The sequence below is a fragment of the Eumetopias jubatus genome, unplaced genomic scaffold (assembly GCF_037043125.1).
Source record: "Eumetopias jubatus isolate StellerSeaLion01/CBP00866 unplaced genomic scaffold, mEumJub1_p1.0 scaffold_10, whole genome shotgun sequence".
NCBI classification, from domain to species: Eukaryota; Metazoa; Chordata; class Mammalia; order Carnivora; family Otariidae; genus Eumetopias; species Eumetopias jubatus.
In genome coordinates this window covers 114,548,356-114,561,738 of record NW_028274816.1, presented here as the reverse complement: position 1 = coordinate 114,561,738, position 13,383 = coordinate 114,548,356, and the positions used below count along the sequence as shown (strand labels likewise).

At 53.5% G+C, this 13,383-nt stretch overlaps 1 protein-coding gene across 2 annotated transcripts in view; it reads left to right on the top strand.

Moving 5' to 3' along the window:
• The first annotated feature begins 603 nt into the window (after positions 1–603).
• Positions 604–13,383, top strand: part of CUEDC1 (CUE domain containing 1) — an 81,002-nt gene continuing 68,222 nt past the window's right edge. The window contains exon 1 of one of the 2 annotated variants that reach the window (XM_028093004.2): positions 604–688. Coding sequence is in view for 1 of the 2 variants with exons in the window: in XM_028093001.2 (XP_027948802.1) it covers positions 669–688 (20 nt within the window). In the remaining variant the exon portion in view is untranslated. The remainder of the gene's footprint in view (positions 689–13,383) is intronic. The other variant, XM_028093001.2, reaches the window with a different exon arrangement.

Here is a 13,383-nt window from a genome sequence, read left to right as displayed (position 1 = left end):
CTCCGCACCAGCCCGGGCAGCCCGGCTCTTAGGTTCCCCTGCTCGTCGAGGGCTCGGGTCCCCACCCCCTCCTCTCCTCCCTCCCCCCGCCCCCCCCCCCGCATCTCCGGGTGAGCCTTCCCGGCGCCGGTCCCCAAGCAGGGAGGGAGGGAGGGGCAGGGCGCCCCGCAACCCGCTCTGCGGGGGGAGACCGAGGCTCCTCGCTCCCGCCCTCCGGCCCGCCAGCGGGGACTCACGGCGGCTGGCGCGGAGAGGGGACACCGGGGGCGGGGGAACTTGCTAACCTGGCCCCGGCGCCCCCCGGCCCCGCGATTGCCCCGCTTCCTCCACCCCATTCCTGCTCCCCTCCTCTCTCGGAGGGGATCGGTCCTCCGAGCGGGTCTGGGGGCGCCGCGGCCCGGCCCGCGCCCCGCCCGCGGCCCCGCTCCTCCCCGCGCGGGCCCACTTGTGGCCCCGCCGGCGGCCGCGCAGGGACAGCTGCATTTCTCGCCGCCCGCCGCTAGGAAGCTGGCCTCGCCTCGCATTCTCCGCCTCCCGCGCCCCAGCCGCGCCGCCGCGCCGGGCCCGCCGCCGCCACCGCTGCCACCGCCGCCGGCGCGGGATCGCGGCCCCTCCCCCGTCCGCCGGCCCCGCCGGCCCCGCCGGCCCCTCCGGCCCGCGGGGAGCCGATGCGCTTGGCGGCTGCTCGGTAAGACCCTCCCTTCGCTCCCCCGCGCGAGCCGCCTCCGGCCCGGCCCGGCGGCCCCACCTTCTCGGGAGCCGATCGCCGCCGCGCCGCCGGGAGGGCCGGGCCGGGCGGGCGCGAGTTTGATTCCCGGCGCTGCCCCCGTGGCTGCCCCGGAGCCCGCGCCGCCCCGGGCGCACAGGCGGCCGGCTCCCGGCCCTCGCCCCCTCCCCTCGCCCAGGCCGCGGGCGCGCGGGCCGGGCGGGCCCCGGGGCGGGGAGCGGGGCGCGGGGCTCCGGGGTGGTCGCGGCCGGGCGGGCGGCGCGGGGAAGGGCAGCGAGGCCTCCTCGGGCCAGCGCCGCGCTGAGCCCCCGCCCCGGCCGCTCCCCCTTTTGTGTGGGCGCCCCTCGCCGCGCTGCCTGGGCCTGGGGGCGCTGGCTGGTGGGGGGGCGCCTGCCGGGGGCCAGAGCTCCTTCTAGGAGGAGGGGAGGCTGGCTTCCTGTCCCCGCCAATGTCACAGGTCGGCTCAGCCCTCTCTGGTCCCACCCGGTCCCCTGGGAGCTGCATCTCCCGGTGGCTCGCTAGGGAAAGTTCAGAACGCGCTGTCCCCGCCCCTGCTCCCCCGCCCCTCCGGCGCGGTGTGCCCCGGGCTCTAAGCTCCAGGGGGTTGGTGTTGGCGTTTGTTCATTCTTTGCTCTTCAGTTTCTCCTTGCATTGTTGCCTTACACCCAGCACTGGCTTGGCCATTTCTTTTCCTACTGAAAGAAGTTTGGGCTGCAGGAAATTTATACTGAAAATAAATTCCCGGAGAGGAATTTGTTTTAGGAGGAGGGAGGTTTTAGATTTTCCTTTATTATTTATTTCATTATTTTTATTTTTATTATTTTGTTTTTGGTGAGAGTGGAGGGTGAGGGGAATGACTGGGAGTTTAGAAATAAGATGTCTTAGAGGTGGTACCGGATGCAGGGAGACCATCTCGCTCCCCACCTGGTCCCGGGGGAGCAGTGCCACTGAGCGCGTGGGGAAGAACCCTTCCTGTTGGTTATCCTATTTTCTTAGTGTCCTGAGCCACCTGGTCCAGGAGCAAGGACTCGGGAGATGTTCAGGGCCTCTCATCCCTTTTCTTTGGCAGGCAGGCTTATCTTTACAGCCTGGCGCGGGGGTAGCCATGTATGCCTGAAAGGAGAGGGACACGGGAATTCTCTCCTGGAGGAAGTCATCTTACCATGAGATTTGGCCCCCTTGAGGGATCAAGTGTGAAACGGGGACTTCTCTCTTGTCGAGGGTCGATGTCATTGGGACCTCTATTTTGAATGGGGGAGTGGCCTCTCTGGAATGGAGAGAGAAACCTGGCTTAAGTCACCAGGAGGCTGAAGGTGTGTGCAGGAGGGTTGGGTCGGAAACACTCCCATCCCCTTTCTGCAGCTGGAAGGAGCAGGAGCCAAGGGAACAGGAGTGATGCCTCAGGCCCGGGCACGTCCTCAAACAGGAGAGAGACCTTGGTCAACTAGGATGCCCCGAGGAGTGATAATATGACCGGGGGGGGGGGGGGGGGGGGGAGGGGAGGGATGGGGGCGGGGCCAGAGGCTGGGGTCACGGGCCCCTTTGGGAATCTGGTGAAAGCTCCAGCCCCTCCTGCCTCAAGCATGCATGTGTGCAGGGACACGTTTTGTAGGCACTCTCAGAATGTTACCATACCCTTTGGAACTGGAACCCCTCTCAAGATCCCTGATCTGCAGTCTGGTCCAGCATAGGCCATTCAGAGCAGTTCCCTCCTTTGTAGCCGGTCAGTGAAGAATCCCAGGGTGTGAAGAGTAGACCTCCCAAGAGGTCTTTTCTCATGAGCTTCTCATGCAACTTTGGGCTTGTGGCCATAGAGACCCGGGACCTCTGGACCAGCTCCCAGCTCCCTACAGTTAGCCAGAGGATGGGGGCGGATATCTGGGGTGGAGGGCATCTCCGGGGGCTGATTTTGCTGTCTGTGTGGTGGGAGGGCTCTGGGCCCTGGGCCGGGGCCACAGTGTTGTTGAATTAGAGGCAACTACGAGGGTTAGAGTATGGGATGGATATTCTGGTGTTTCTACTGGGTATAGGAGCCAGGCGCTTTAAGAGCCCCAGCTTATTCTTGGGGAAGTGGGGGTGAGGTGGGAGAAGGAGCTGCAGTGGGGAGTGTAAGTGTGAAAACACTCCTCCTCTTGAGTAGGTTTTGGGGCAGAATTGTCCAAGGCCAGGATCTAGGTACTGTAGTTTCCTTAGATCCCTCTGGACTTAAAAAAGGCAAGTGGGGGCTAGAGGAGAGGGTTGTCACCAATCCCATGGCACCCCCAGGAGGCGTGTCCTGCCTTGTCTTTCTTAGCCAGAGCCCCCTAGTTTGGCTGCTCCCGTGTTTGTGGCATCTACGTTTGCTGGGGATCTGGGAGAGCCTTCAGTAGGGTCGGCCATCTCTGACTTCTCTGCTTTGGTGTTGGGAAGCCCTTCGTAGACTCAAGTGCCCCCAGACAGAGGTAACTCATGGGGGTTTTGCTTTGTTTAACTCTCCTGCACAGTGTTTGGTATATAGTAGCGCTCGCACTTGCGTTCTCCTTGACAGCTTCCAACCTTTATTCTGCCTTTTCCCTACCCTAGCAGTAAGTGACAAAAGCCTTGGGGGCAGGAAACTGGGAGTCAGACAGGGACCACCCCTGACTATATAAGATGCCCTGGAGGAGGCGGGGCCTCCGTTTTGTTGGCTCGTATGCCTACCGGAAGTAAGAGCCATAGAGGGCCTTGGAGAGGCGGTGGTCCAAGTCCCTGAACTTGGGACTTGGAGGTTGTCTTGGTGAGATGTAAGGGTCCTGTGGCCATGACTAAAAATTCACGTTCCTCAGTGGCCAGGACTTGTCTGTCTGCCGCTGCCGTGGACAGCACCTGTTGGCGAAGTTAGGGTGCTGTCTGCGGTGGCTCACTCCTCCCGGGGAGCACCTCCTGTGCGTCAGAGCAGCATACGCGCTCCTGATCATGGGGCTATGACTCTTACTTTTTAAAACCGGTCGTAAATGAGAAATGCTAGAACAGTGCCTGTAAACATAAACTCCCTTGTAAAATGTGACCTTTTCATTTCTGTGATGGTGGCACCCAGTGTCTTTGAGGACTGATGGGTGGGAGAAAAAAGTTCCAGCTCCCTCTAACCTCCTCCCCCCAGGAGGTAATGGGGCCCCTCTGTGCCCTTCCCTGTCGAAGCTCAGTGTTCAGAGTGTCGGATCTGAAGTGAGAGGCCCAGCCCTTCATCTTCCATTCTGATTTTGTAAATGCTTCAGTCTCTCAGCTTTAGAAAGTGTGGAAGGAGATCTAACACGTATACCAGACAAGGAGTGTGGTGTAATTCTTTAGTGGAGAAAGATCATCAATTATTATTATTATTTCCGCACATGGGTGCTAATGTTCTGAGGTGTCTTACTGTTAAGGAAAATCTTTGGTAAAGACTGTAGTGGCGGAGCCTGGCTTTAGAAGGGGTCAGATGGAGTGGGGTGAGGTTTTTGAATTATGAGCAAAGGGGACTGCACGGTGGGGAGACGGGGAGCCTGAAATGTCAAGGGTGACAAGAGAGAAGCATAGTTGGGTGTCGAATGACTCAGCATCCGTAGCCCTGCTGTGGAACCAGCTCATCCCCCTTCTCTTTGGAGACTCTGCCCTGTAAGCTGGTGGGGGTCGGGGAGGGGGGAAGGATCGCAATAAGTTAGGAGAGTTGCATTGCTTTTGTGTTGATGCTAACCTTGGTCCTGGAGGAACAGGGCAAAGAGGGCCTGGAGGAAGGGAGTCTAGTGGGGATGGGGACGGGCCCGAGATGCAGTCAAGAGTGGAAGCTGCACGGTGGAGGCAGGTTCTGGGAAGGAAAAGATTTGGGGAATGGTCATTCCAACATTCACTGAGTGCTGGCAATGGGTCAGCCCGTTTCAAGTGCTTCTCATGGATCAGCTCGTTTCATTCTCACAAGCCTCTATGAGATGGTATATCTATTTTTTCAGTTAAGAAACAGAGACGTTGGGGCGCCTGGGTGGCTCAGTCGTTGTCTGCCTTTGGCTCAGGTCATGATCCCAGAGTCCTGGGATCAAGCCCCGCATTGGCTCCCTGCTCGGCGGGAAACCTGCTTCTCCCTCTCCCACTCCCCCTGCTTGTGTTCCCTCTCTCCTGTCTCTCTCTCTCTCTCTGTCAAATAAATAAATAAAATCTTAAAAAATAAAAATAAAAAAAGAAACAGACATAAAGCGGTGAAATAACTTGCCCAAGATCACATGGCTAGAAGGTGGTAGAGCAGGATTTGAATCCAAGAGGCCTGGTTACAGAGCTTACATCCTTAGAGAAATTCTCGGAGGGACCGCTCCTGGGCTGGGGGTGGAGAGGTGAGGAGGGTGGGTGGGAGGTTGAAGGGGTTCATGCTGTGCTTGAAGAGCTGCCCGTGCAACGTTCAAACATCACTGGAACATGCCTGGAATGTTCAGCTGGCTGAGAACCACTGGCCAAGGGCCAGGCACTCTACTGGGGCCTGACCCCGAGTACAGAGGTCGTTACGACACGGCCCCTGCCCGCAAGATGCCTGTGGTCTAGTAGGGGACACAAATATGTTAGCCTAGAACTCCAGTTGCCATGGCAAGTACTGTTGTGAGACAATGCACTGCAGAGGGGACGCTTTGCCAGCCAGAAGAATTGGAGCAGGGAAGGCTTCCTGTAAGAGGGGGCACTTGAGTTGAGTAAAGGTAAAGATGGCTCCAGTCTCCAGGGCTTTTGATCTGGCCATGGAGTCCATCACACTGTGAACTCTGATTAGAACCGAAGGTCAATGTTCTGGATCTGGCAACATGCTGGCCGGGATGAGGCAGGAACCGGGAAGTGCAGTTGGGTTCCTTGATGTCTTGTGGTTTTTAAGAGTCACCTCCTGTAATGCTTGCAGTGAAGTTGCTGAAGAAGAAATAAAAATCTCCTAGGAGTTACTGCTCAGAGGGGCGCCTGGCTGGCTCAGTCCGTAGAGCCTGCGACTCTTGATCTCAGGGTTGTAAGTTCGAGCCCCCTGTCGGGTGTAGAGATCACTTAAAAATTTTTTTCAAAAAAGTTACTGCTCAGAGCACAGTGATTCACTCTTGTCTCCGAACTTAGAAGCAGAACTAGAGGCAAATGCATGTAAGCTGCAGAGGAAGGACTCAAATAAGGTATGAGGAAAACGTTCCTTGCAGATCGGATGTGAGATGTGAGAAGAAGTGACTCATAGGAGTGGAGGGGAATGGCCTCCCCTGAAGGTCTTTAGAAATGGGAACAAGTTTCATTTGTCTTGGTGGTTTAAGAGGTTTCATCTGGAGACAGGAAGATGAAGTAGAGGCCCCTAGAGGTCTGTGTCAGCTCAGCCATAAGAGGGTAAAAGGAGCTGGAATTTTTGAGCTAGAAGATTGCTCAAATCTGGCCTAACTCCTTATTTTACCAAGGAAGTGACTGAAGAAAGCCCCGTAACGTGGAGCGGCTCGTCCATTAGCCAGTGAGCCAAGACACAAAGCACATCTGCCCAACAGCTGGGGTCCTGCCCTACACTGCTCCCAGTCAGAGGGGATGCTTCCTGGGAGGGCCCACAGGGTGGGGGCCAAGCCCTGTGAAGAGGGCTGCAGGAAACCCCGCAAGTGGTTGATCTTTGGGCTCTTGGCGCTGGAGAAAGCATCAGCTCCGCTCAGATGTTTCTGAGAATGACGTTCCCTGTTGGAGCTACTGGGTCATCTTCGTCACCCTGCTGGCCTGACCCCTAGAAGGGCTTTGGGTGCACATTTGGGGCCCTCAGTAAAGTTTGCTGAATGAAAAGTGAATCGCAGACAATCCAAAAGTTATTACTCTTTTACCATACACTTGCTGGGCTGGTGCCTTTGTCCTTCCAATCGTGGGTTTTGCTTAAGCCAGCAGCAGAATCTTTATCTAATACCCCCGGCCACAGAGAAAGGTGTACCAAAGTGTGCGTGGTGGGGCGGGGGCGGGGAGGGGGAGCAGGCAAGACGAATGAACACAATGCAGTTTCGGATCTTCCTCACAACGTACAGTTCTTTGAAAGATCGTCAAGGGCTGACGTTATGTTCATTTATAATGTTCCTTTATAATGTTTTAGGTTTGTTGTTGGGGTTCCTAGCACGAAAGTAAAGGCTGCATTTTTCAAATGTGGGAAAAGCCCAGATACAGTGCTCTAAACTGCCTTTGGCAAGAGGGCTACAGAGATCTCTGAAGAGAACCTGGCTTGCTCTCGGAAGACAATCTGATTAAGAAGGAGCCAATCATGAACTGGTGCTGAACAGTGGGTTTAAAATCCCGGGTGGTGGGCTTTACTTGCTGGGGTCAATTTAAGTGGACTTGGGCCAATTAAAGCAAAGCAGAGGCAGAAAAGAGTCCGCTTCCTCCTCTAACCCCATTGTCCTTTGTTTGTTAAGGCAGCAGTAGGTTCTAAGGGGACCTGACAGAGCTCTGGTTCGGCGCTCCGTTGGGGGAAGATTCTCTGTGGTCATGTAGGGCGATCAGGCATAGGAAATGATTTCATTTTGTTCAGGTCTGAGATTAGTTTCGGTTTCAGGCTGTGCCAGGAGCTGAGCAAGCCAGCGAGCTGGGGCGCGAGCGGGGAGGGACGAGCTGGGGCAGAGTCTCCCCATCCAGCCCCACCAGGCAGGGAACTCCTGTGCTGCGGCGGGGGGGGGGGGGGGGGGGGGGGGATGCATCAGAGGAGTCGGGCGAGGAGGCTGTGGAGTGTCTGTGTGCCTGGAGGCTGGGGTGGGTGATGAGGGAGGGAGCATGGGAGGATATCCGCGGGTGCACGTAGGACCCAAGCACGCACGGTTCCGTGACTGCTGAGCCACGGCCTGGGAGGTCATAGGGAAGCTGTCAAACACACAGTACCTGCATGAGGTGGGTTTTCCATGAGCAGGTGTAGACCTGAGGGGAAGGCATAAGTATGCCACAGGACCCACGTGGGCTGGCGTCCTTCAAACTGGCCCCCACTGTGCACATTTCCTTGCAATTGACTTTCCTTAAAAAAAAAAAAAAGAAGTCGAATTAAGTTTTGTGAGCTGACAGTTGAGAATTTGCAGACCCTCGCAAATTGGGGCATCCTGTAAGAACGTCAAGCTGTCGTTTTTCCAGAGACGGTTTGGGGCCAGTCTGGTTCTTTCCCGGGGCATCATTATCCTAGAAAATCCACGGTTCTCCCCCCCCCGCCCCGACTGGATCTGGGGGAGGCGCACACAGATGTTTCATCCCTCTTAGCAGTCCCAGCGCGTCACTGCATTTTATTTGTCCAAGTCATAAATTCATTTTATCTCTAAAAGAGAGAACCACTGGGGCGCCTGACTGGCTCAGTCAGGAGAGCATGTGACTCTTGATCTCAGAGTTGTGAGTTCGAGCTCCACGTTGGGTGTAGAGATTACTTTTTTTTTTAAGATTTTATTTATTTATTTGACAGAGAGAGTGAGCAAGAAAAAGAACACAAATAGGGGGAGAGGCAGAGGCAGAGGGAGAAGCAGACTCCCCGCGGAGCAGGGAGCCCGATGCGGGGCTCCCTCCCAGGACCCTGGGATCATGACCTGAGCTGAAGGCAGACGCTTAACTGACTGAGCCACCTAGGTGCTCCTAGAGATTACTTTAAAAGATAAAATCTTAAAAAAAATAAGTAAATAAGGGGCGCCTGGGTGGCTTCGTCGTTTCAGCAACCGACACTTGATTTTTGGCTTGGGCTGTGACCTCGGGGGCTGTGAGATTGAGCCCCAGGTCGGGCTTCACGCTGGGTGTGGAATCTGGGTGTGGAATCGGCTTGGGATTCTCTCTCTCCCTTTCCCTCTGCTCTCCATTCTGTCCCTCCCTGCCCCCCCCCCCACTGTCTTCGACTGCTCTCTTTCTAAAAAAAAATTTAAATAAATCAAAAAATAATAATAAGTAAAAGAGAGAATCACTGAATTTTATTTTATTTATTTTATTTTTTTAAAGATTTTATTTATTTATTTGAGAGAGAGAGTACATGAGAGGGGGGGGTCAGAGGGAGAAGCAGACTCCCTGCTGAGCAGGAAGCCCGATACGGGAGTCGATCCCGGGACTCCAGAATTATGACCCCAGCTGAAGACAGTCGCCCAACCAACTGAGCCACCCAGGCGCCCCGAGAATCACTGAATTTTAAAGCCAGAAAGGATTTTGAAGATCACGCAGATTGTTCCTAGAGGAATTTGTAATCCTGGGTCGTTCAGGCACCTCGAAAAGCCCTATGGTATGTGGTTGAGCACATGAGTTTGAATGCAGCCTCCAGTACTTGCTCTCGTGTTCTGGGGGCGGGTTACTCAGTCTCTCAGTCTTGGTTTCCTGACCCACACAATGAGAGTATTGAGATTCCCTAATGGTTGCTAATGAGAATCAAATACTTATGAAGTCCTTAGCGCAGTGCTTGGCATATTGGTAAGTTCTCCATAAATGTTCGCCGCTGTTGCTTCTGCCATCTGTCATTGTTTTTCTGATCGGTTCTTGAAATCACGTGGTTGTTGGTGGTCAGGCCAGGGCCACAATGCTGAACGCTCTTCATCCCTCGCTCTCCAGCGTGGCCAGAAGGTGACTTCATCAGGCTTGATCTACGACGTGAAGAACATTTATGGAAGCGTGTGTGTAGAAATCTCGTGATGAATGTTCACAACAGAGCTAGAAGAGATGGGCTTAATCCATTTATTAGATAGAAATTAGACTTTGGGCAGGAGCGTATGTTTACCACATAATTTGTTTCCACAAATACCGTTTACTTGTGCTTAGAGGTTCCCTAAATGCCAGATTGGTTACCTCTGCTGGAAAGTTTGGGGTGTTTTTTGATGTTTTTATGGAAGAGTTCTTCTCAAGCTGGAAACATCCATTTCGATGAGTTGTGGAGGCAAGCAGGCTTTTGGGTGTAATGGAAATGTTTCTGTAGCCTGGCTGCTATTTATCAAGGGTGAAGACAGTGCGTGTTTTAAAAAACTGTGGGCTTGGCAGAAGTCCACATGGCTTAGGCCAGGCCTGCATAAATGTGCTCCCAAACGATTTGCGCTGACCTTTTTTGCAAATTGCTGACAGCCTAGGAGCCTCCCGAGGGAGTCCTTTTAGTCTGAACAGTGTTGAGGCTGGTATAAGCCTCTGCCTTGAGGGGGTCTTTTGACACCTTTGATGGGGTGGCACCTTCTGTATGGCTGCTTTGGTATGTTTTCTTAGAATGTGGAAACAAATGGAAATTAATTTTATGTGGCATATCATGCAACATTCCCTTAAGATACTGCCACTCTCTGGGGTTACAGAATTGAAATCTGTTTTTGATGCTGATCCATGGCACTTCTCAAATTTCCCCAATTAAGGGAGGGAGCATGTGAAAGTGTGAAATTTGTGAGGCTGTGATTTGAAGTCCCAAGACCAAAGATCCAGTCTCACCCCTGCCACGTATGGACTGTGTCATTCTGTGCAGATCACCTAACTGGAGCCCAGGGTGGGGCTTGAACTCATAACCCTGAGATCAAGACCCGAGCTGAGATTAAGACCGACTGAGCCACCCAGGTGTCCCAGATCACCTAACTTTAAAATTTATACTTTTCTTCACGTTAAGCTGTTATATTATATCCATAACAATAAATGGCCATTGAACACATCTGCTAAACAGAGCTGGTAATAATAATCCCTACCGCGGATCGTTGCAATGGTCTAGTAATAATAGCGAACATTTATTACATGGCTTGTTGCATGCCAGGCACCTTCTTCTTCTTTTTTTTTTTTAAGATTATTTATTTATTTATTTCAGGAAGAGAGAGTGCATAGGTGGGGGGTGGGGGGGTGCAGGCCAAGGGAGAGGGAGAAGCAGGCTCTCCACTGAGCAGGGAGCTGGATGCGGGGGCTCGATCCCAGGACCCTGAGATCATGACCTGAGCCGAAGGCAGCCGCTCAACAACTGAGCTACCCAAGCACCCCTGCCAGGCACCTAATTTATTTACTCAGCCCTACGTGAGTGTAGTATTATCACCACTTTACTGAGGCACAGAGGGTTGAGTCCACTTGCCCAAGGTCACACAGCGGGTTGAGGAACTGGGATCCGAACTCAGAAAGCCAGATTGCTGAGTCTGTAGATGGTGTTTACAAGAGGGCTTTGTACCGTGGTAGTGTTGGGCTTCTTATTCTTTGACGGCTCCTCTTAGTATTTGAAGAGCTGAGGGACGGATAAGCTGAGCCTGGAGGTAGATTAAGTGTACAGATCACGGTGTTGGAAAGAATGAGGAGACAGAGCATATGAGAGCTTTTTTTGGAGTTATAGGGAAACAGCTGTTTCTAAGTTTGGGACAGAGCTGAGGAGAGCGGCAGGGACAGAGAAGGACATTTTCTGGGTGGATTGTTACTATCTGCCATGAGGGAGGGCACCGTCTGTGGATTTAAGAGCCACGTGCCTCTTTCCTCTTCTTATCACATTTTATCTGGAAGCCTGTCTTTAAATCCCAACTCGGCCCTCAGCCATGACAGCTTTAGAAACTTAGAAAACTTGGCAAGGATAGTGAATTCTTGCGACATGAAAGGAAAGGTGAAGAATGGGCTTTTTCGTGGAATTTCTATGAAGTGCATATCGGGATGCACCACAGAGTGGCTTGTGTTCAGTGAAGAGAAGATTGGAAACTTGCGTGACTTCTTTTTTTTTCTCGTGAACTGACTTAATAAGAGAATGAATCATCCTCTTAGCTAGCATCCTGGAAAAGAAGAAAGGGAGAGCAAGTGAGTGGGATGGCATTTGACTGAAACCAGAAGCCTTCTGTGGCGGTCTCCCAGGTCAGAGGCCAGGCTGCCACGCGGGTCCTGGAGGTTCAAGCCGAGGCCGAGGTCCCTCCAGGGCTCTCAGCTTCCCCTCACGGCCACCCTCCGCCCTGCTATCCCTGTGAGGCTCTGGGGAACGAATAGGCCTTAAAGGGGAAATGGATAGGGGATGTAAAGTGTCCTTTTTAAATGACAAGCCACCGGTCAAATTCACACACAGCAGTGATAATTTTGAAGACATTCACATAAAAATTCATTACATAAAACTAGACAACTCAAAAATAGCTTTTGACCTTCAGGGATGTGAATGGCTACTTACACCCCCATCCTGTGAAGGTGGCCGGGGCCCTCCCTGTTGATAATGCTTGATCCCTTCGGTCATCCAAATCACCCTCTGGGGATCTCTTGTTCTCTTCCGGGACACTCCAGGTAGGAGTCTTGGGGAGGGGGCGAAGGGGGTGAGCACTCCCTGCCCGCCCAGCCCCACCCACAAGTTACCCTCTTCTTCTCTGAGTTCGCCCGGAGGCTGGGGAACAAACATCTCCTTTTCTGAGACATCTTTTGTGACCTTTCTGTGGACCTTAATTTGGATTCTGAGCTGAGGCTGGGGTCTGCAGGGGAATGTGAAGGCTGCGGGGATCTGGAGGGGTTTGCAAGGAAACTCCTCACACCAGCCCCCTGGAATGTGGAAAGGGTGGTTGTGCTTTCAGACTCTCTCTGGCTTCATGGCACACATTTCCCACAGTGTTGGCTTTTCTCAACAATGCCTCTCTGCCTCATTTTCCTTCCTGCCCGGGCCATCAGCAGCAGTTACTGTTAATAGCTCCCATTTGTAAGAGGACTTACTCTGTGTCAAGCATTTCACTTTAAGTAATTCAATTTAGTACCTATATCAACCCTATGAACCAGGGATTATTGTCTTTTTAGACTGGGAGCTGAGGCAGAGGGCTAAGGGGTAATGTCACTTGTCCAAGTAACACAGCCATTTGCTGGGTGGAATGGTTTTGGGTTTTAAACTTTTATTGTGAAATTTTTCAAATATACATGAAAGTAGAGAGACCCGTAGAGTGCATTCCCATCATCAGACTTCTTCACTCTTTATGGGGAAGCGCTGACCCCAAGGTTTCTGTGGCTTCAGCATCCAGCAGGATACCTTTGTGTGAATTCGAAGAAGGGACTCTTTCTGCAGGCTACAGAGCTTGGTAAGCAGAGCCCAGGCTAGATTCCAGCCCCTCTTGCCCCCTTGGATGGACACCTTGTGAAGTGAACAGCTCACACAACTGTGCACGGCGACCGTGCCAGCTAACTTCTCATCTAGTTTTCGGCATGAAGAAAGGAGACTGTAGCCAGCCACCGGTCCCTGACAGTGATGATGTCTCTGGTTGGTCCTCAGCTATGTGGGGTCATGGGAGAAAAGTTCAGTCGTTGGGGACATCTTGGGTTAAAATAAATTAAGCCGGGGATTGGGGGGACGGTGTGATTCTCAGAGGAGGTACTTCTGCAGAGGAGGGTGAGGGCAGATGAGTCGTGTCTTCTGCTGCTCCTGTTTCCTACTGGCCGCCACCGGCTGTCCTGATAACTCCTCCCTGATGCCTTCTCTGCTGTGTTCTGTGCCCAGGGCGCAGGAAGCACTCGTGTGTGGCCACGAGGCTGGCGGCGTGCGGGGTGTGAAAACCCGGTGTGAACTCGCTCTTGGCTGCCACCCCCCTGGAGTCGCTGGGACAAGCTGCCTTTGCCTCCTGGCGGCAGACCTTCCCTCAGCGCTCAGTTCAGCCAGTGGTTGGCTGGGAGGGCCTGCATTCACACCTGTAGAACTATTCCTTTTAGGCCCAGAGTGGGGCCTGTGGGTCACCAGATGAGGAGCTTCTGGAGGGGAGGGAAGGGGACTTTCTGACGACGGTGCTCTTGGCTCTCCCTGTCGCAGCATCTGGCACTGG